This window comes from Diabrotica virgifera, chromosome 5, assembly GCF_917563875.1.
Source record: "Diabrotica virgifera virgifera chromosome 5, PGI_DIABVI_V3a".
Taxonomy (NCBI): domain Eukaryota; kingdom Metazoa; phylum Arthropoda; class Insecta; order Coleoptera; family Chrysomelidae; genus Diabrotica; species Diabrotica virgifera.
Genome location: NC_065447.1, coordinates 115,820,111 through 115,843,307, shown reverse-complemented (window position 1 = coordinate 115,843,307; position 23,197 = coordinate 115,820,111). Strand labels below are relative to the sequence as shown.

The 23,197-nt window shown below is 32.2% G+C and overlaps 1 protein-coding gene across 1 annotated transcript in view; it reads left to right on the top strand.

Annotated features, from left to right (window-relative positions):
* Positions 1 to 21,053, top strand: part of LOC114336246 (uncharacterized) — a 39,024-nt gene extending 17,971 nt beyond the window's left edge. The window contains exons 6-8 of the mRNA XM_050652013.1: positions 17,854 to 18,040; positions 19,901 to 20,190; positions 20,287 to 21,053. Of these exons, the coding sequence (XP_050507970.1) occupies positions 17,854 to 18,040; positions 19,901 to 20,190; positions 20,287 to 20,895 (1,086 nt within the window). The 3' untranslated portion in view covers positions 20,896 to 21,053. The remainder of the gene's footprint in view (positions 1 to 17,853; positions 18,041 to 19,900; positions 20,191 to 20,286) is intronic.
* The last annotated feature ends 2,144 nt before the right edge of the window (positions 21,054 to 23,197 follow it).

The window sequence follows — 23,197 nt, the reverse complement described above, 5'->3', positions numbered from 1 at the left end:
ATTTTTTGACGTTTACAATAACAGAACATTTTTGACAGACTGGTTTTTATTTGTTTACATAATTTAGTTTTGATTCATTTTCTATCACTTGTAGTTACTCAAAACTTATGTAAAATTGAAGAATATACTATTTTCTATCTTGAAATGGTATTCCCATGCAACTACAATGAGTAGAAATTACGAATTTGAAAGCCTAAATAATTGCTGACAAAGCTATGGCGCGCTATTAATCTGTTCATACAGCTTTGGATTTTCAAATGCAAATTTGGTGTGGAATTTTCTTACCGAATACCACGCGAAGTCAAATTAATATCCGGAAATTTTTTTTTTGATCATGAATATTTTTAGAAAATTTCCCTCGTCTGCGACTCGGGAAATTTTCAAAATATTCATGATCTCCAAAAATTTCCGGAAATAATTTGACCTCTAGTGGTATTACTAGTGATAATTTTTGATAATGTCCCGTCGTCAAGCATATTACGTCAGATGCCCTTCGTTGCTACGAAAAAAATACATTCAGTGACATTAATGACAATTAATGTTTTAAAAATTATAAAAGTGATGACCTTCAACCGTCAAATATTTATTACAACTGTGTGTTTAATTGTACTAAGTTGTACTTACGTAAATAAATTACAATAAAATTTTGGTTTTGAACAGTTTTATTCATGAAATAATCGCAACAAATTGCACTCGATCTCTAAAATTACTATCGAATTTTTGCCCTCGTGACACTTTGACATAATTTCACTCCCCTTCTGGTCGTGAAATTAAAACTGTCAAAGTGTCACTCGGGAAAAATTCAATAATTTTAGAGCTATTAGAGCAATTACTACTGATAATTCGATGAAATAAAATAATTTTGAAATAATATTTAAAAGTCAGATTAATAGACAATTACAATGGTTTTGAATCGTCGTCATGGAAACCAATATCGTCGTCGTGGTAACCCATTATATTGAAAGTTTGGTTTTGACAACCTTGTCAAAGAATTAATTTGTGTATTTTTACTTCTAAATAAAAATTGATATAACTCTATTTTTTGTGGCTTTTTTCCAAACGTACGGCTCTAGAAAAAATATTGTTTTTAACTCATGCGGAAAGTGTCTTCCCCGCACTCGAATGATTGCCCGAACTCCGCTATCGCATCGTTCGGGTCAACGGCAGTCTCGTGCGTGAAAGTATCACTTTCCGCACTAGTTAGGAAAATAACTATTTTCGTACAGAACAATTTTAAGATGAACAATGACGCAACTGTAGAGCCGGTTAAAAATGAGAGGATTAAAGTAACATATTGAAATATTGAAATTGGAAGAAATAGGAATGAAAACAAATGATATCATTTTATTATTAAAGCCATACCGATGCACTTGGACGATTACTCTTTATTTAATCCCTATTTTAAATATTTAAAAATCGTTTTTTTTACTCTTCTGAAAAATTTTGCTTTTTGTAGTTGCGTCATTCTTCTTCCGGACCGGCCATTTTTCCTCAAACAACTACTTGGGACTTTTCTACATGCTTAAGGTTCCAAGTTTTGTAATGATCATAATAAATTGTATGAATAAAAAAAATATCGATAGAAAAGTAAGCCTAAAGTTTTGTTTTTATTGTATCCCTATTAGCATTCGAGAATATGGTCAAGTTGGGAGCGCTGTAAAACTTTGATAAATAAATAAAATTAAACAACTTTATCATGAAAAACCCGCTACAAAATTGCTGTGATGCCATTTTATTGTAAAACGAACTGAAAAAAAATGGTTATAACCTCTAAAAGGAAACTTGTTACAAAATGTTCACTAATATTTTTTAAAACTTTTTTGTTGGTCACTTGACGGTAAAAAGTAATAGAAATAAAAGTGTAGCAAATTTAATTTGCTATTTTTTATGTTTAAAAAAATTTTTTGTAGGGTTGCTAGTTTACGAGATACAGTGCGGAAATATTTGCATAGCTTTTGCCACGATGGCGGCCGCGGGACAAGGGTGGCCACTCCTCAAACGTCACCTTAAGCTTCTTCTACTGACCCCCCCCCCCCCCACATTACAAAAAAATAAAATTGAGTCCTCTAAATGTAATATTTCAATGGAGTGTTGCTATAAATTATTAAAGACCGGTTATCTCGAGATAAGGCCTACAGAGCAAAGAGATGATTCTTTTATATGTTTATTTGAATTTTTTAAATATCAAAACTCTCTCTTTACTGTTCAAGTTATATTATGTGCATGATTTTGATGTCTACAATAGTGTATGTAACGATTTTTTCAATGGTTTACTGTTTATTTCTTGTTTGGACTCAACCTTCGCTTGAAATGTTTTTATTGTTGAATATACTGTTTTGTTTTATTCATAAATTTTCTTTCTCTATTTCCAAAAAGCTCCCTTATTATATATTATTAACTTTAAAGATGTGCTTACTGTATTTTCAACCAGAAGGAAAGATCAGGCTATATAAGTTTCATCAGGTAAGTGAGTGGACTAATTGCCCCTAATATATTTATTATTTATTTATGTACAATATTTACTCAATAATTACATTCTCATATCTTTTCTCATATGTGGTTTCAGAACGTAACTGTCTTTTTTATCTCTTTTCGTTTTCTAAGATTGCTTAATTTTCCCCTTTTTATCCCAAAAAGTGGTGTCCTTTTTCTGTCGTATCATTGGAAATTTTACCTTATCTATCTCTTTATCTATTTTTCTATCTATATAAGTCAATTCTATTTTTTCTTATCTTCGATTATTTCTTCTATTCGACTCATTCCCACTCTCAAAAGCTAGTTTCGAACCCACGACTCGCTTTCCACCAACCATCTAGCTGCCATACGCATAGTGTATCCAATGGTGACCTTCCTATGTTGTACTTATTTCCTATACTTTTTAGTTTTTCCTGATAAGCTCTTTACAAGTGGTATCTATTGTTGTCATTATGCAAATCTCTTGTGAGTGTTTCTGGATTGTTTCCATTTTCATTAGAGAAAGGTGTTTTGTGCTCTATCATTATAATGATTTTATTACTAACTTTTTGATGTTTACGCTGTGGTTTTAGCAGTAATTTAAATATCTGGTGTTTGGTTGGCTTGGTTTTTTCTAAACATTGGTTGCATCCCGTATCCTTTTTTGTTATTAACATCTCGAAAAGGAAGTAAATTGTTGTTTTCTTTTTCCATGGTGAATTGGATTGGTTTTTCTATATCGTTGATGTGCATCAGAAATTTATTTAATGCTTCTGGTTCGTCAGGCCAAATGGAGAAAAAATGATATATATATCTCCAATATGTTGTGGGTTATCTTGTTTGTGTACGTACAATGTTTTGTTCAAAATCCTCCATAAAAATATTTTCTAATAATGGAGATAAGGTTGAGCCCATGGCTGATCCGAAGAGAAATTGTGTTTATAAAACGTAAACAAGTATATACACAGAGTCTGAAATAAGTACCTACAGTGTCACAACAACAATATTTCAAACAACTAGTACACTGAGATATGTCCTATCCAAAACTCAACCTAACAACATACAAGAGAGATCAGAGAACTGAACTGCAACTATAATATACCGAAAAGCCGAAAAGACCAATGTTGTAATGATTCATGATGAACGAGCATGAAACAAATATAAAAACAGACAAACATATCTGGGAAAATGAGTACAGAATAAAATGAAAATGTACATAAAAAAACATGAAATACAATATACATGAAACAGAGGATAACCAAAGACAAAGTTGTTCAAAGTCTTGTCTCCATTAATGAAGAAAAATAGGTAGCAAATCCAATATAAGAATATAGCAGATTCTGGTTGCAATGTCTGAACAAGAAGCCAAAACACCAATACATAGACGTATAAAACATAAACACATAATAAAAATAGTGCATAATATACAAACAAATAATATAAAACACACAAAATAGTAAGAATTTGATATTCTGAGGAAACAATCATATTACCCTCAGATTTTTATCTGACTAACTATCTTAACTAACAGCACGGTTATTATATTTTTCAGGCATATTTTAAAATAATTAACTATTATGAATGGGAAATAAGCCACAATTTAACTAAAAAATGATCTTATTAACGTTTCGATGTCCAGATCGGACGTCGCTGTCAAAATAAAAAATATTAGTAAAATAAACAAAAATATTGTTGATTAGTAAAATATCCTTCTAATAATTTATTTTAATCTGTCTTATTTATATCGGCAAACTCAGACATATATTATACATTTTAAAGTAGAAGACTTTAAAATGATATTGCCAATATTTATGAGTTGCATTCCTGGGACGACTTTACTGAAAGATAGTTCATTCGATTACATGAAATCAACTTTAACTCAAGAACATCCATCAAAAAAAAAATCATAGCATGTGATCTGTCTTTAAAAAGACAACCACATGCAACGGTGACAGTAAAATTCTCGCGTTAGAGATTCCGTAGTAAATAACGAGGAAAATTTACTATGGAATCTCTAACGCGAGAATTTTACAGTCACCGTTGCATGTGGTTGTCTTTTTAAAGACAGATCACATGCTATGAATTTTTTTGTGATGGATATTCTTGAGTAAAAGTTGATTTCATGTAAGCAAACGTCGGCTATCTTTCAATAAAGTCGGCCCAGGAACGCAATTCATAAATATTGGCAATATCATTCTAAAATTTTCTACTTTAAAATGTATATTATATGTCTGAATTGCCGATATAAATGAGTCAGATTAAATTTAATTATTAGAAGAATTTTTTACTCAGCAAAAACATTTTTGTTGAATTTATTAATATTTTGTATTTTGACAACGACGTCTGATTTGGACATCTAAACGTTAATAAAATGATTTTTTTAGTTGAATTATGGCTTATTTCCCATTTAGAATAGTTAATTTACAAAAATACCACAAATAAGTAGTTTCAGAACAATATTTTAAAATAATCTTTAAATCCTTAAAAATAACAATTATAAATAATCAAGTAAATGAACAGTAGCGCATGGTGCGAGCGCCAAAAAATTGATGCCTTTGCGATGTGGTGCTGGAGAAGAATAATGCGCATACCTTGGACAGCTCATAGGACAAAACTTTCTATTCTAAACCAACTCGAGATTAAAAAAGGCTGTCCACAATATGTCTGCAACGAATTCTGCAATTCTTCGGTCACGTGGTTCGCAAAAGTGATGATAGTTTGGATAGATTAATTGTTTCTGGAAACGTTCCGGGGAGAAGATCAAGAGGAGGGTCACCAACTAGATGGTCCGACCAAATTAGGAATTCAGCTGAAAACTCATTCTGCGAAGCTATTAGAGCAGCTGAAGATAGGGAGCAATGAAGAAAAATTGTTAGGAATATTGGAAGAAATCACGATCCTCAGTAATGGGGAAACGACAAGAGAGAAAGCGCATGGTGATCTGAGGTTTATTGTTTTTCGTTAAGATTGTTGCTCTATGTGTCCTCATCTAACTAATTAATGATACTTTTGAGAAAGGTAAATTTCCAGAGTGCCTAAAGGCTACCATCATTATTCCACTTCGTAAGGGTGGTCAAAAATATAATGCCTGCAATTAAAGACCTATTGCATTAGTACTGGCACTTACCTAACCAAAATTATTAAGAGACTCACAAAAGCCCGACTTATGTCCTATCTCGTTGAAAACAACATTTTATCACAAATTCAGTGCGTCTTTTTAAATAATAAATGTACCACTGATGCCATGTTTTCTGTACTACTTGAGGCTTACCAAGCACTGAACAATATTCTTGCCAAACTCTGCCACTGTTTTTGTGACTATGCCAAAGTTTTTAATTATGTAAATCACGACATTTTGATAAAAAAAAAACTAAATTTCTACGGAATTCGAGGTATTTCTCCGAATTGGTTTCAATCTTACTTGGTAATAAGAAACAATTGGTTAGAGCAAATGATACAGACTCTAGTCTCAAAACCATTGTATGTGGGCTACCACAATGTTCAGTATTGGATCCTTTACTTTTCCTCATATTTATCAATGACATGACTACTTTAAAAATCGATGGAGATTTTTTTCTTTTTGTTGATGATACCACTATTACTTGGAGCAACTCAAATATTGCAACTCTTCATGCTACTAAATCTTCTGATCTACTCATAATAAAAACCTAGTCCGACTCTAGTTTACTCTCTTTTAATGTAGATAAAACAGAAGCATTATCCTATAAAGGAGCTACTCAACCCTTACCTGTTGATAACGGTCAGATCAGTACAGTTGATTCTGTAAAATCTCTTGTTTTTTTTTAATAGTAACCTTAAACGGTCCCTTCATTTCGATGTGTTAAATAAGAAACTATCCTCAGCTTGCTGTGCAATAAGAACTGTCTCGAAGGAAATCAATTTAGCCCCTTCTAAAATAACATATTTTTCTTTGTTCGAGTCGCATCTTCGATATGGTCTTTCTTTTTGGGGTTCTGGTGCAGCTGCCCAATCCGATGTTATTTTTAAATTACAAAAAAGAGCAATCAGATATCTGTTTGGCATCAGAAGAACAACACATTGCAGAAGCTACTTCAAGGATCACGGGATTTTAACACCTCCTGTTTTATATGTTTTAGAAAGTGTTTGCTTAATGCATAAACATCTACATGCAGTGGCGTAGCTGACAGGCCCGCAGGGCCCGCAAGTCGGGGGGGCCCGACGTTAGGAAGGGCCCCTTAAAGCCTTCAAGCTTCATACTTCTACTTTCTTTAAATTAGGGACCAAAACATATTTTCCTAATAAGCATTAAAATAGGGAATTTGGAAGGAAGTAATGAAGCGGATAATTGACGTAACACTTACCCTTCCGGGTGCAATTTAGCGTTTCGTGGACATGTTGGTAGTTTAGATGAAAGCGAATCCCAAAAAATAATTTTTTGTCGGTATTTTTTTTACTAGCTCAATATGATCCTGTTTCAGCTAAATTAATCGATAAAAACATTAATTTAAAAACAAATTACTTGAGCCCCCAAATACAAAACGAAGTTATAAATTTGCTGGCTCAAGAAACTGAAAACAAATTGATCAATTTAATCAAAAAAAGTTGTTTTTATTCAATAATTCGTGACACCACTCAAGATATTTTAAAACACGATCAGCTTAGTTTTGTTTTGTTTTCCGTTATGTAAAACTAACTTGCATTGAAAATAATTTACCTTCCAAAGCAGAAGATGTTGAAAGTTTTTTGGGATTTATTCGCATTTTGGACCAAAGTGCAGGCGGTCTTGTAAATAAAATTTTTAAATTTATACAATCAAAGCATCTTTCCGTACACAACTGCAGAGCAAAGGGGTATGCTAGGGCCAGCGTTATGAGTGGTGTATATTCAGGCGTACAAAGGCGCATAACTGACATTGAAAAAACAGCTTTCTATGTTCATTGTGCATCCCATAATCTGAACCTAGTGTCGAATGATGCTGGTGTACAGGAGTTAGGGATGGACTTTAGCCGAGCCGAGCTTTTGACAACTTGAGCTCGGCTCGGAATGTCGAAAGCTTGAGATAGAAGCTCGGCTTGAACTTCGAGCTGCCGGATAAGCTCGTGGCTCGTGTCGGCTCGCCTCGAATACTTCGAGCCGGCTGGAACTTATTCCATATTTTACGAACACATATGTAGATATATTATAAAACATACATATTTTGTAGTCTGAATTACTTATTCTCAAACAAAAGTATCAGTTGTAGCAGAAATAAATGAAGTAAAAAAAGTATTAAGCATTAGTTAAAATATTGACAAGCTCTTTGAGGAAAGCTCGGCTCGTTTCGAATTCATCTCGGCTCGGCTCGCAAGAAACAAACCGACTTGAGCTCGAAGTTCGGCTTGTCAAACGAGCCGAGTCTCGAGCCGAGCCGAGCTAAGCTCGAGTTTGTGACCGTCCTTAACAGGAGTTGGTTTTATTACGATATGATTAAGAGATTATATGTTTTTTAGCGCAAGTATTAAAAGATGGGATGTACTAAATACTATTATGACTTTGGATTCATCGCGTTTGATAACACTTAAAAGGTTATGTGAAACCCGGTGGTCATCCAGACATGATGTTGTTACGGCTTTGCGTCGACTTTTCCGACAAGTAATTAAATCTTTAACGAAAATTTCATTGCTATATAAAAAAAACGATGAAAAATTAGAAGCTAATCTATTATTAGAGCATATGAATAATTTTGAATTTGCCGTTAACATTACTATTCAATCTAAAATACTCAATATATTAATCGAACATCAAAACTTTTGCATTCTGAAAAGGCAGAGTTAACGGTCGCCCTTCAACTTTTTGAAAAAACTCATGCTAATCTTCGAAAAATGAGAAATTCGTTTTCCGAAGCTTTAGCAGAAGCGGCAGGAATAGCAGAATAGTGGGGTATTATATCAGAATTTAAAAATAAATAGATAAAACGTATAAAAAAAATTTACGATGAGCTGCGATGATCAGGTGCGATGAAAAAATAACTTATAGTAAAAAAAGTTTTGAAGTTAATGTTTTCAATGTAAATTTAGATATAATATTGCAACAACTTACTACATAATAGGTTTTTCGGATTAAGAGGCATGTATAATAGGTTTTCATGTTTATTCCCAAAAAATCTATTAACACTAACGGATGAAGACTTATTAAAGAAAGGCCAAATATTGCCCTTTACACATATTTTAGTAATTATACTGTTATTTGGTGCAACGGTGTAACCAGGATGATCCTAAGGGGGGTTACAACTAATGGATGGTCTCTGGGGGTATCGAATAGTAATGATGTTACGCTCAAATTACATCCAAATGGGGTGGGGTTATAACTCCCAAAACGCCCCCTGCTTACGCCTATGATTTTGTGTCGTTATGTTTATATAATAGGGGGGCCCACAAAAATTGTCGCGGGGGCCCCCCAATCTTCAGCTACGCCACTGTCTACATGTCTTTCCAGCAAGACTTAATCATGACTATTCCACCAGAAATTCATCCTTTGAAGTCTATTTACTGATCCCATCCACCGAGTTAGTAAAGAAATATATATTACATTCTACAAAAAAACTATAAAATCATCTCCCTCTGCAACTTAAATCTGCAACATATTTCACCAAGTTCCTTAAAATTACGAAAGCCTATCTATCTAAAAAACCATATTATTAAGAAGAATGTTACAATCATTAACTAGGAAATTACAGTACCTTTACATAAGAGCCCATTCACATGACAGGCACTTATGAACGGGCTCTCATGTGAACGGGCTCTTAAAGTAGTATTTTTATTTATATTTTGGCACGTTCTCATGACAGGCACTTAACGCGCGTTTTGATAACGCGCGATTACAACTAAGAGCCCGTTCACATGACAGGCGCTTACCGCGCTTTTTGATAACGCGCGATTACAACTACATACATTTTAACGCCATTAACATTAAGTCATTAAAACGCGCTTATTATATAATCTAGAATCTAGAGTTTGGATGTTGACCTGAAGAAAATGTAGCTGGTGAAGATTATGTGAACGAATTGCGAAGAAGAATGGACAATATATACGTAAGTACAGAAACCGCCTTACTCCATGTCCATCAATGATATCGCATAACAAAAAATTACACATGTTAATCGGTGCATCAATCTAGATCGTAACAAACGCAGATCCACAAAGAAGACGGGTGAAAGTAAATCAGTGGTAAGAATTCACTGTTTGAAGAAATACCCTCTCCAACTATAGTATATATACCTGCCTTTGAAGAAGGGTAGACATCAGTACGTTTTATTCTCAAAATAGAAATGAAGCCTTTTCTGGTATGTATAATTCAAATAAAACAAAAAATAAAAACCAATGGTTTTTATTTTTTTTTCTATAAAATACATAGGCCTGGATCCCGCATACCAAAAAAAAGTTAATTAACAGCAAGCTGAAAATTCGTTAATAGCTTAACGGTGTCTAGTCAGACAAACTTTGAAGTATGGGGACACTACAACAGGGAAAGTTTTAATTGTGGAAGGTGTCATCCAGACAAGTTTGTGATTGTAAAAACTAGCAGGTTTTTTTTTAAGTTTATTCAATAGCAAACTTTATAAAATATATGAAAAAGGTTTGTCCGAAAAATATGTTGAGCATTTTAATAAGTCCGACACGTAGAAGATGTCAAATGACAGGGATTATATTGGTGGTAAATAGCAGTCTGACTTTTGCATGAGCGTATAATGAAAGCGTAACAAATCACGTGGAAGTTGTGTCCGATAAAATACATGGGACCTTTTCGTAGTCTGACGTTCGAAACCTGTAACCTGTTCCACAATTAAAACTTGTCCTGTTGCAGTGTTCCCGTATATCACAATTTGTCCGACTAGACACTGTTAAGCTATTAACAAATTTTCAGCTTGCTATTAATAAACTTTTTTTGGAACGTGGGATCCAGGCCTAACACCTGTTTGGTGTATCTTAGAAATTTTTGTTTCAAAATTGATAAATTTTCAATTCAAATATTTATATATCGTTCAATAATAATTAAAGATTTACTACAGCGCAATATTTTTAAATTAAATTTTGGATACCATAATATTATGTTCTCTTATTTATGTTTTTTTTTGGTTTAAGTAGAACAGTAAATAAAGTTGAAAATTATATTTTGTGAATGTTTGTATTTATCTTAAATTTTTATACGGGGTGTTTCATTGGAGAACGGAAATATTTGAATGGCGAATGTAGGTCTCTCTAGATATACTACATTTATTGCCTCACCGATTTTTATAACCGAGTTACAGGGTGCTTTATCCATTTTGCCCATTTCTCTCAGGGCCCATAACTTTAGAACCACCCTGTATTATTTTTGAGATTTGGTACACATATTATGTCTCACTTTTGCCTGTGTACACCAACAGATCTTAAGCTTAATATGTACCTTAAGCTCAGCTTACAAAACATACGCGTTGCACCATTGAGTCTTAGATCAATTTCCAGCTTGCCACAATGGACTGCCAAGTAGATCGCATCTTAAACTTCGTCTCAGTTAAGACGTGCTTCGATCAATATCGAAAATTATGGTGCAACGAAAGTTATACTTAAGGTGGCTTTATCTATAAGCTGAGCTTGGCTAAGCTAGAGCTTAAGATTTTTTGGTGCAACCAGGCATTAGAACCCAAACCAGCCTACTACTAATTACAAGAAAAATCCATGTCCGGCCAAAAAAAATTATAAATTCATTGTGACCATGAAAAACACCCTGTATATTGAAATTCTTAAAATCCGTTTGAATAGTTGAAAAGAGCACAACAACTATGTAAGTTTAACGATTCGCTTCAATTTTTTAACACAGATGATTTCATGACTTTTATTTTTAAATTATATTGAAATTTTTAAGAACTCTGAGGTTAAAAAGTGGTTATTAACTTTTAGTAATAAATTATTAAAGTTAATGGGCAAATACTCATTTTAAAAATAATCAATAGGTAGGTACTTACTACATTGGAACGACCCATTTAGTAATCACAAGAAAAATCCAGGTCAGGATTAACCAAAAAACATAAAGTGATTGTGATATTAAAACAAAACCCTGTATATTTAAATTTTTAAAACCCGTTTGCACATTTTCCTTTAATTTTTTGGGCAGATAATTTAATGACTTAGTTTTGAAATTAAATATATTAAAATTTTTAAGAACTAGGAAACTAAAAAGCAGGTTTGTAAAGCAATTTGAATAAAAATGATTAAAGTTAATGGATTAATACTCATTTTAAAAATCATCAATGATCATTTACTTCATTGGAACGACCTACTTACTAATTACAAGAAAAATGCAGGTCCTAATTAACAAACAAATATAAAGTAATTGTGACCTTAAAACGACACCCTGTATGTTGAAATTTTCAAAATCCGTTTGCACATTTGAAAATAGCGCAAAAAACTAAGTTTAATGGTTCTATGGTTTAATGTGGTTTAAGAGCCTACAGTAGCGCGTCATCAATATAACTTCGGGAGAGAGTATCATACCCTTTTTCGAAAGTTCTACGAAACTTTGGCAACAGTGGCAATATTTGACATTATCTAAGATAAATATTTTGACAATATAACTACTCATAGGCGCGCTAAATGGAAGTAATAGAAAACAATTGTATTATTAGTAAATAAATATTTATAAAAATAAACCAAAATGGGTGAAAATTATATGTTCACATAGGTATTGGCACAAATTATTATAAAACATTAGGTTTGTTCTAGTAAACAGTCAAACTAGTCAGAAACCATCAGCAAACAGTTGGTCAGTGAGAGAACATAATACAGTCACCAGTACTACTACACTCGCGCTGGTCCACTATTTGCTGATGGTTTCAAACCGTTTGAAACTGATCCTAGAACAAACCTAATAATAAATAATCATTTCGTTGTGAAGCGAAACAAAAGCCGTCTTATTTTATTTAGTTTATAGAGCGCCAAAAGCACTCTAACTATTTTTAAGCCTTTTTTATAATGGAACTTTAAATTAATTTTTCCATTTTTTAAAACTATTGATAATATTTTTAGAATAAAAAAGTCACAATTAACAATAATCTAATTTTTCAAATAGTCCAACAACTTGGTTATATTACACAAAAATATAATGAATTAATTATAAAATAAACAGTAGTTCCCTATGGATCAACACTAACGAATTCTTAAAATAAAACACCACTTCATTGAACAGATATCAATAGAGATAACAGAACAGATAATACTCTGGGCTAATTAGCAAAATAGATAATACCGGAGATAACAGAACAGATAATACTCTGGGCTAATTAGCAAAATGCAAGGAAAAGTTATTTACCAGCAATTTTATCGCTGGAATCGAATCTTATGATTCTACATATATTAACAGCATAGGTATGCAAAGTCCATAGATAGTGTGCTACTTTTTTTATAAAAAAATGGCGCCCGAAAATCGTGTTTTTTCATCTTTTGCTCTATAACTCCAAAGATTTTAACTTTACACCAAAAACACACAAATAAAAATTCACCACAATTAAATTCTGCATAAAGAAAAGCTTTTCTCGATTTACGTCGACGAAAATTTTCCTCGGAAAATGCGGGTTTTTTCAACAAAATCTTTAAATTTCAACTGAAATTTTAGGTTAGTAATTATTTATGAATTACTAAATAGCTTGGTCATATAAAAGCCCTTTTGTTATAGATTATATTTCCAGAAGCCGATGGAAATTGAATGAACAGTTTAGCAACAATTAAATTGTTAATTATAAATTTACGGTCGCTATAGTAACCACAATAATTATGATGCTTAAGAATAACTATGAGTTTTGTATAAAAAGTAGCTAGACCTATCCAATATACTTTACAGAATTAAAATTGGACTATTTAAGCAACCTCAGGAATATTTTAAAGTTATAAACAATTTTTTGGCATAAAAACAAATAGAATATCTCGGGAAATATTAAATTAAATTAAATTATGAAAACGGTTTTTCAAAGAACGCAGTAGAACGCTTCTTTGAAAAGAAAAGGTTTAATTTCAATGAGTGGTACCTGAGATACAACCGGCAAAGTTGAGCGGCATGTACAGCGAAGATATAAATAGCATGGTAATTTTCCAACTGTCACCTTTTTGTTTCGGTCTTCTTTCTCCACAAAATTTTCATAACTTTAAAAGACTCATAGCATATATTATAATAATAAAGCTATCGGTATTACGAGTGAAAAATACCAAAAATACGAAAATTTCAATCAAAAATCAGGTTGGAGAAAATGGAATCTCAAAGTTCAAAATCGGTATTATACGTTAAAAAAAATGCATTTTCTCGGCTTCCCATGAAACAATTTTCTTCATATTTTTTTTGTTTCCAAGTAACTCGAGTAGAACCATCTAACTAATGCATTATTAAATGTTAAAGTTGCTTTCGTTTTGCTATAATAAATTTATTTATTTATTTTAACAAAAATTTTTAATTCATCTAAATAATTATCCAGTTTTCAAAAGAGAATATTTGTATTTTAAACGTTAAAAATATACACCTATGGTGAGTTTATCTAAAAAAAAGTCTATAACTTGAAAAAATATGTAGTTTTGATTTCTTATAAATAAATTAATTTATTATAACAAAACAAAAGCAACCTTCACATTTAATAATGCGCTAGTTAGATGGCTCTACTCGAGTTACTTGGGAACAAAAAAAAAAGATGAAGAAAATTGCTAGCCGAGAAAATGCATTGTTTAAACGTATACCGATTTTGAACTTTGAGAGTCCATTTTCTCGAACCTGATTTTTGATTGAAATTTTCGTATTTTTGGTATTTTGCACCCGTAATACCGATAGTTTTTATTGTTATAATATATGTTATGAATCTTTTAAAGATATGAAAATTTGTGTTGATAAAGAGGACAGAAATAAAAAGGTGGCGGTTCAAAAATTACCATTCTATTATTTACCTCTTCGCCATACATGCTGGTCAATTTTGACCCGTTGTATCTCAGGAACCACTTATTGAAATTAACGGTTTTTTCTTTTAAAAGAAGTGTCCTACAGTGTTCTTTCCAATATTGTTTTCATAATTTAATTTAATTTAATATTTCCCGAGATATTCTATTTGTTTATATGCCAAATGATTGTTTATAATTTAAAAATATTCCTGAGGCCGCTTAAATATTCCAATTTTAATTTTGTAAAGTATATTAGATAGGTCTAGTTACTTTATATACAAAAGTTTTATAGCGACCGTAAATTTTTAATTAACAATTTAATTGTTGCCAAACTGTTTATTTAATTTCCATCGGGTTCTGGAAATATAATATATACTAAGAAAGCTTTTATATCATCAAGTTATTTAGTAATTGATAAATAATTACTAACCTAAAATTTTTGTTGAAAATTAAAGATTTTGCTGGAAAAACCCGCATTTACCGAGGCAAATTTTCGTCGAAGTAAATCGCGAAAATAGTATATTATTCAACGAGCATGTAATAGCCATTACATGCGAGTAGAATACTATGCTTTTTCTACGACCCTTTTTAATTTTAATTAGTAAATAAATTAATTATCAACTACTCGAGATTTAAATTATAATAATTTACAAAAATACCTAACTGCTATTTACCCCTAGTACATGGCTGAATAATTGGTTGCCTGCTATTACCAAATTCTTATTTATTGTAAAAATACAACTAGGAATAGTCAATATAAGTTATATTCGTTTCCGAAAAATTATAAGCTTAAATTTGTACCTACTGTCAATGAATCTAATAAATAGGAAATGGCTGTTGTCGTTGGACGTATTTCATATATTATATAGTTATAATGTATATTTACATTTAACTATATATAACATAATAATATAACTATACATATTATGTTATAAATAACATATTTAACACAATATAACTTAAAAATAAACAAAATATTAGTTATAAATTCCAATTAACGTAAACAAACTGCGCTAATGTCACTGTCACTAAAATAAATGATAAACGTCAAAATTTTTAGTAAGCAAGATATAAACGTAAAAAATATACTGACATTGTTACAGTTAAAATTCCTTTAAAAATTTTTCGAAGTTAATTATTGATATACATTACAATAATTATTGTATTAAATAAACAAGTCTAAGTAATTTCATTTGCAGTTTATACACGATTAATATTAAAAGTGGCATGCGCCACTTAAATCTAATTTCAGCCCGTGAGTAATTACCCGTGAATAACTTCAGCCCGTGAGTAATGAATTATTACTCATGGGTACAGTAATGGGTGCTATTATCTATGACAAAATAGCGAATAATGAGCATGTTATTAAACGGTCGTAGAAAAACATTTTTACTATTCTCCTTTCCATGACCATTTTTCAGTGCGTCACAAATTATAGAAAAACAGGTAAGTCCGTGATAATACACATTTATGACATTTATTCTAACATGAAATTTTTGTTAAATCTGACAGTTGTCACATTTTATTTTCAATTTGAAATAAAAACAAATCAATTGTGTCTATTGCATTTATAAAATGGTATTTTCTTTTATTTGTATAGTCTTATAAATTGTACAGATTATATTGATAATATTATTATTTTATTTAATAAATAATTCCTTTTTGATTATGGCGCCATCTATCGACAACTAGAATAACTAGAAGAAATGTTATAAATGTCTGTAATCACCGACGTGTCTTTTTTTCTGTCACATACAATTTAATGCGTTAGAGAGAAATCGTAAAACTGTTGCGCACTGAAAAATGGTCATGAAAAGGACTATACGCAGAATTTAATGGAGGTGAATTTTTATTTGGGAGTTTTTGGTGTAAAGTTAAAATCTTTTGAGTTATAGAGCAAAAATTGAAAAAAACAGTATTTTCGATTGCCATTTTGTTTATAAAAAAGTAGCACACTATCTGTTAGACTACACTAGTATCTATTAGACTTAAAAATCCGACGCAGGTTTGTCAAAATGACAGGACTATTTCTCTGTGTTGCCTAATCAGTTAGTTAGTTATAATAGGTTCGATTTCTTGTTATAGATAAAAAATTTTAGTAGTACATATATGACACAAAATCTAGGCATGGGATAAAAAAGTTTATTTGAAGAAAGTGTATTTTTTTTGTTCTTCTTAATTGCGGTACAGGCTCGTTTTTTAAATATTGTATTTAGTTATAGAGTAATCTAGATCAATGATTCTCAATCTTTTTGAGTCATGTACCATGTACCACAAAATACTTTTTATTATTTTTGGTACCACCTAACTGAAATACCTATCTAGCTAGGTAATCTAATTAATTAACTATAATAGTGGTGCTGATTTTGGCTGTTTTTGCGTTTTGTGTACCACCGCAAATAATGATATGTACCACCAGTGGTACATGTACCACAGATTGAGAACCGCTGATCTAGATTATCAAATTTAGAAATATGTACCTACATTGTACATGTACACAGGAAACAATTTTGGCTTTCGATATTTCTTTTTTTTAAGCAAAATTAGATTTTATTTTTTTTTTTAATAATATTTCCTAAGTAAATAGGTACTATTTTGTATTTTGACAACGACATCCGATTTGAACGTCGAAAGGTTAATAAAATAAATTGTTTAGCTAAATTGTGGCTTATTTACCAATAAGAATAGTTAATTACAAATATAATTAATTAATATGCCACAAAGAAATTAATAACTCCAGAACAACTTTAAGTAAATAGGTAGCAGAATTAGTTTGATTAATTCTAATTGTCAGTATTTTGTAATTTTTTTGAGCCGTCAATTTAAATCTATGAAATCGTGTAATTCTAGATAAATATGTATTTAATTTCTATTATAAACTCTGTAAGCTATTAACTGTAAATTGCAAGAAGTATTATGCACAAGGAGATATAAATCCTAGTTAAATTTAATTGTTTCCTATTTTTTAGTAGATGTTCATTAGGTTTTTTTCCAGTTCATTGAAATAATTTAGACTAGTAGGTATCTGGGACTAGCATATAATATTCTTTTATTTTCAATTTTAACTACGAATAAGTAAAAACTTAAATCAAAAATGAATAACCATTTTCAATTTCGTTGCAACACGAAACTACAGCCGCATCATTATTCCAGTTCAATCAGAGAGTGCAGCAAGCACCTCTACCGGTTTCGAAACTTATTAGTCTCTCATCAGGAGGCACATATGCTGCTCTCTCTGACCCAACTAATACAAACCCCGGCGTGCAGTCAAGGATCGCAACGAACGAAATGGCAGGGATGCCCTAGCGGCAACTGCTATCAAAAAATTAAGTTTTCAATTTAATAGCACATAAAAAACATCCAAAATTGTTATTCTACATCCTACCAGACTTTTTTTTAACTTATTATACCTCTAACTATTTTCTATGCTATAAGCTTTCTTGCTTCTATCATTAGGGACACTAATTACAATTCATAAATCTTTCAGATTGGAACGATAGTTTTAGCAGTCGCCGCAGTAGCCACATGCGGCGAGGCTACAAAAAAGAAGAATGAAAAGCGAGGCATTTTTTCCAGCGATATCGGAAGCGGTTACGGAGGCGGTCATGGGGGTATAGCACTTGAACTTGATGGCGGGCATGGCTTAGGAGGCGGAAGTTTGGGAGGACATGGAGGTAAACTTTTATAATATTCAAAATACTATTTATATTATAAAAATATACTTGCCATACCATATAAATATATGTGTGTATAATGTATGTATGTGTTCGGAAAGGTTTCCGTATTAGTCCAGAAAGCCACTGCGCATCCGCTAGGAAAAATATTCTAATTCGGATTTTTTGCACAATCTTACTCAAAAAGGACTCCTTTTAACAAATTTGCATGTTGCCAGGACCAAAAGGTGGTCAAAAATTTTTTAAACGTTTTTTTTTTGTTTCTTTCCTAAAATAATTTTTTTTGTATGGAAAAAAGTTTTATTAGGTTTTTTGGATCATTCCAAACAGAAAAGGTCTTTAGTGACTTTTCTCTAAAAATGATAGTTTTTGACATACAAGCGATTAAAAATTGAAAAATTGCAAAATCGGCCATTTTTAACCCTCAAAAACTATGTGAAAAACTGAAAATTTGCATGTTACCAAGGTAGGTAGATATTCTTTAATCGATCTTCATCGATTGATGAAATCCCGAAGAGTTTTTTGCAATACAATTTTCAAAACTCCTTTGTTTTTTAATTGTTATCAAGCGTGCGCGACACTGTTTTCCACCGACAGTATGGTGCAAATGAAAGGAATAAATTCGTTATTTCATAAACCGGCGACTTTAAGGAAAAATCCCGAAACAGGTCGATTTTTATTTTTAAGTTATGATATTGTGGCATATATGGTATACTAGTGACGTCATCCGTCTGGGCGTGATGACGTAATCGATGATTTTTTTAAATGAGAATAGGGGTCGTGTGGTAGCTCATTTGAAATGTTCTTTAATTCTCTATTCAGTAATGTAAATATTTACATAATTATTTATACAGGGTGTCCTTCTTCTTCTTTTTTGTCAAATAATTTAATTTAATAAAAAAATTTTGGACACCCTGTATAAATAATTATATAAATGTTTATATTACTGAATAGAGAATTGAAGAACCTTTCAAATGAGTTAGCACACGACCCCTATTCTCATTTAAAAAAATCATCGATTACGTCATCACGTCCAGATGGATGACGTCACTAGTATACCATATATGCCAAAATATCATAACTTAAAAATAAAAATCGACCTGTATCGGGATTTTTCCTTAAAGTCGCCGGTTTACGAAATAACGAATTTATTCCTTTCATTTGCACCATACTGTCGGTGGAAAATAGTGTCGCGCACGCTTGATTAGCAATTAAGAAACAAAGGAGTTTTGAATACTGTATGGCAAAAAACTCTTCGGGATTTCATCAATCGATGTTTAGAGAATTTCTATCTGCCTTGGCAACATTCAAATTTTCAGTTTTTCACATAGTTTTTGAGGGTTAAAAATGGCCGATTTCGCAATTTTTCAATTTTTAATCGCTTATATGTCAAAAACTATCATTTTTAGAGAAAAGTCACTAAAAACCTTTTCTGTTTGGAATGATCCAAAAAACCTAAAAAAACTTTTTCCGTGCAAAAAAAATAATTTTAGGAAAAAAACAAAAAAAAAAACGTTTAAAAAATTTTTGACCACCTTTTGGTCCTGGCAACATGCAAATTTGTTAAAATTAGTCCTTTTTGAGTAAGATTGTGCAAAAAATCCGAATTAGAATATTTTTCGGATGCGCAGTGGCTTTCTGGACTATATTTTTAATACAACGAAACTTAAAGCTAAAATTACTTAAAGTAAATTAAATTAAATTAAATTTATTAAATTAACCCGGAAGCCTAGTGAGTTCAATTTTGATATCAATTCTTGTAATTATATTGATTTTAGCTTCAAGTTTCGTGTATATATATGTAATATATAAATAAATATAATTATATTCATTAATAATTAATTAATTATTAATTTATAGGTGGAATCAGTCTGGGCGGTGGTTATGGAGGAGGTTATGAAGGTGGACTTGGAGGAGGATATGGAGGAGGACTTGGAGGAGGACTAGGAGGAGGACTTGGAGGAGGACTAGGAGGAGGATTAGGATTAGGAGGAGGATTAGGTGGAGGGGGAGGTGGTGGTGCTACTGTTACTACCATAAACAGAGCAGTACCTGTTCCTGTACCTCAACCTTATCCAGTTACTGTCAATAGACCAGTTCCAGTTCCAGTACCACAACCTGTCGAAGTTCCAGTCCCCAGACCAGTCCAAGTAAGTTGTTAATATACGTAAAAACTTTATTTTATTGCATATTTTATATTATTTTTATAATATTGTACAATGTTTATTTATTCTGCTTTTCAATAGGTTCCAGTTCCAGTTGCTCAACCTGTTGAAATACCCAGACCGTACCCTGTTGTAGTAAATCGTCCAGTACCTGTAGCCCTTCCAACTCCAGTACGTGTACCAGTTCCACAACCTGTCGCTGTTCCAGTGCCACAACCTTATCCAGTTACAGTACCACAACCTGTTCCAGTTAGAGTACCCCAAACTATTGTAGTACCAGTTGCTCAACCCATTGTTGTTGGAGGCGGTGGTGGTGGACTTGGAGGTGGACTTGGAAGTGGATTAGGAGGTGGAATTGGCGGTGGATATGGAGGTGAACTTGGTGGTGGATATGGAGAGGGACTTGGTGGTGGATCGGGAGGACATGGGTCTCTTGGAGGTGGATTAGGAGGAGGACACGGTCTCATCAGTAGTGGTTTGGACCACGGATTTCTTGGAGGGAGCTATTCTCTTGGAGGACACGGTGGAAGCCTAGGAGGTATTTCCTTAAGCAGTAGTCATGGTTATAGAGGTGGATATCGAGGAGGATCTTCAATCTCTATTGGAAAATCAATTTCCCTTGGATCTGGAGGCCATGGTGGTGGAGCTACCAGTTACTCCAGTATTTCGCATGGACATTCCAAATATTAGAAAATTAAGAGACTAGCAAATGCGTATAAAAGTTATTGAAAAATTGTTTAAATTAGTACTCGACTAATTATTGTGATAAAAGATTTTTATATTGTTATAGTATGTGTGTATATATTTTTTTACAAAAAATAAATAAACCAATAATTATTTATCAGAATTACTATCTCTCTTATCTGATTTATTCACTTGCATATAAAAGCTTGCTAAATTTTAGAAATTATAAACGAAAACTAAATTTTATTTTAACCTGCTTTGTTCAACATTAATTTCAGTACAACCGTTTCTAATTTTTACGTCCTTTACACGATAGAATTAATTAAAAATATTAACATATAATAGAGATGATGCCTGACATAAAAATATAACTACTATAAATAAGATATGTGATTAAAAAAGCAAAAAAAAGGCATCAATGAAACAAATATGTATATCGAGAAATTAAAGATTTACACAAATAATATCACGAGTTCGATAAGTATACAGAATGCAGGAATATTGTCCCTAAAGGTTTTAAAACTAAAGTTTAGTAAGAAATCTGGCAGAGCAAAAATGGGAAATTCGCAGACCTGGCCAAATATTATCACTAGACTGTCTGAAACACAGAGCTCAAAAACATGTGAATTTACGAAACTTACATACTTAATTCCTCAAATTTTATTCCATAATAATTCCAAATTGTTCAGAGCTACAGCCAACAAAGTTAAAATTGCTGTGATGTTAGCTAACCTCCAATAGGAGACGGTACTGCAAGAAGAAGAATTCCAAATTCTACAAAAAAAACCTAGTACATTATGATGTGAAGATTTCAGACTAATTATTAGTCTCTTAAGCCATTCTCTCATACTTTTTCTCAAGAAATGTTTTAATATTATTAAACAGAAAAACAATGGGAAATAAAAACCAATTTAATTTTAGAGGTGTACTGGAAACGAAAGGAGCTTTGTTCACAATATAGGCCGCTTACAGACGAACCACTTTTTGAAGTCGAAGTCGGCAGCAAAATGTCGAACTTTTGCGGTTGTTTGTCTCTATTTCGTCATTTAACAACAATGCAAAACGTATTTCCTTTTCACACGGGCTTCTCCTTGACCGCACTACAACTACTTCTGTCGTCGATTGTCGCCGATCCCGATGACTGACTTCTCAATAATTGGAGCGATTCTCTATTCACACGAAACCTCTTTGAGATGCCGGTAGCAGCGACAAAAAATATAAGGAGCAACAAAAGCAATGCTTCTTCGTTGGAATTCATACTTAATCTGCTTGTACAGACTACATTTTCTCGCCGCCGTCAAAAAACCACAAAACAGAAACCACATCAGGACCACAGCAAACGCCGATACTAGCGACAAGCCAGCGACTTTTTGCGGTTGGCTTCGACTTCAAAATTGGTTCTGTCTGTAAGCGGCATAAAATTATATTAAGGATCAGGGAGGTGCTACTAATTTACTTATGCTTTGTAGGTTTTTAAAATGCGTTTAATAGTTAACAAAACAGGTTGTCTAAATACCTAAAAATGACGGGAATAATTGATTATAGGCTTCTAAAAAATCCAAATTGAAAACAAAAACCTCGAGTCGGATAATATTTCTTTATAGATAAGACTGATACGATTTTATGGTGTATCCAACATTGTTTAACATGTACTCAGAAATAATATTTAGCGAAGCTCTGAAAACACAATATGGAGTTCGAATTAGAGACAAATCCATATTCTTCTTCTTCTTCTTCTTCTTCTTCATGTGCCTTGTCCGTTGCGGGCGTTGGCTATCATCATAGCAGTTTGAATTTTGTTTGCAGCGTTTCTGAATAACTCTATCGATGTTAGTCCAAACCATTGGCGTAGGTTTTGAAGCCATGTGTGTCTTCTAGAAATCCATCAACACGTCTAAATTATCCTTGTTTCTTATAGACCGTGTCATTAATGAATACTCCAGTTATGGACTGGCATAAATACATTCAAAACAGTTATGTATGTTCTATTTAGGAAACGAGACATTGACCCTGTGCAAAAAGTTGTCAGCAATGAGCCGATTGCAAAAGTTAACCAATTTTAATATTTGGGATAGTAAAGAAGAGACGCACTAAATCCTGATGAAGGAATTAAAACTAGTAGGTATACAGGTGTATAAAAGTCGGCTCAGCTCAAACATTTATCGCCGATGGTGAAACACCAAATTAAAAATGAAACTTTATTTATGAACGACACTCTAACCCTGGAGCATTAAAAATTTACTAATCGACGGAGTCTTACTCTCTTACTTGTATGGTTGATAAACTGATAATCTTGATGAGACTACAT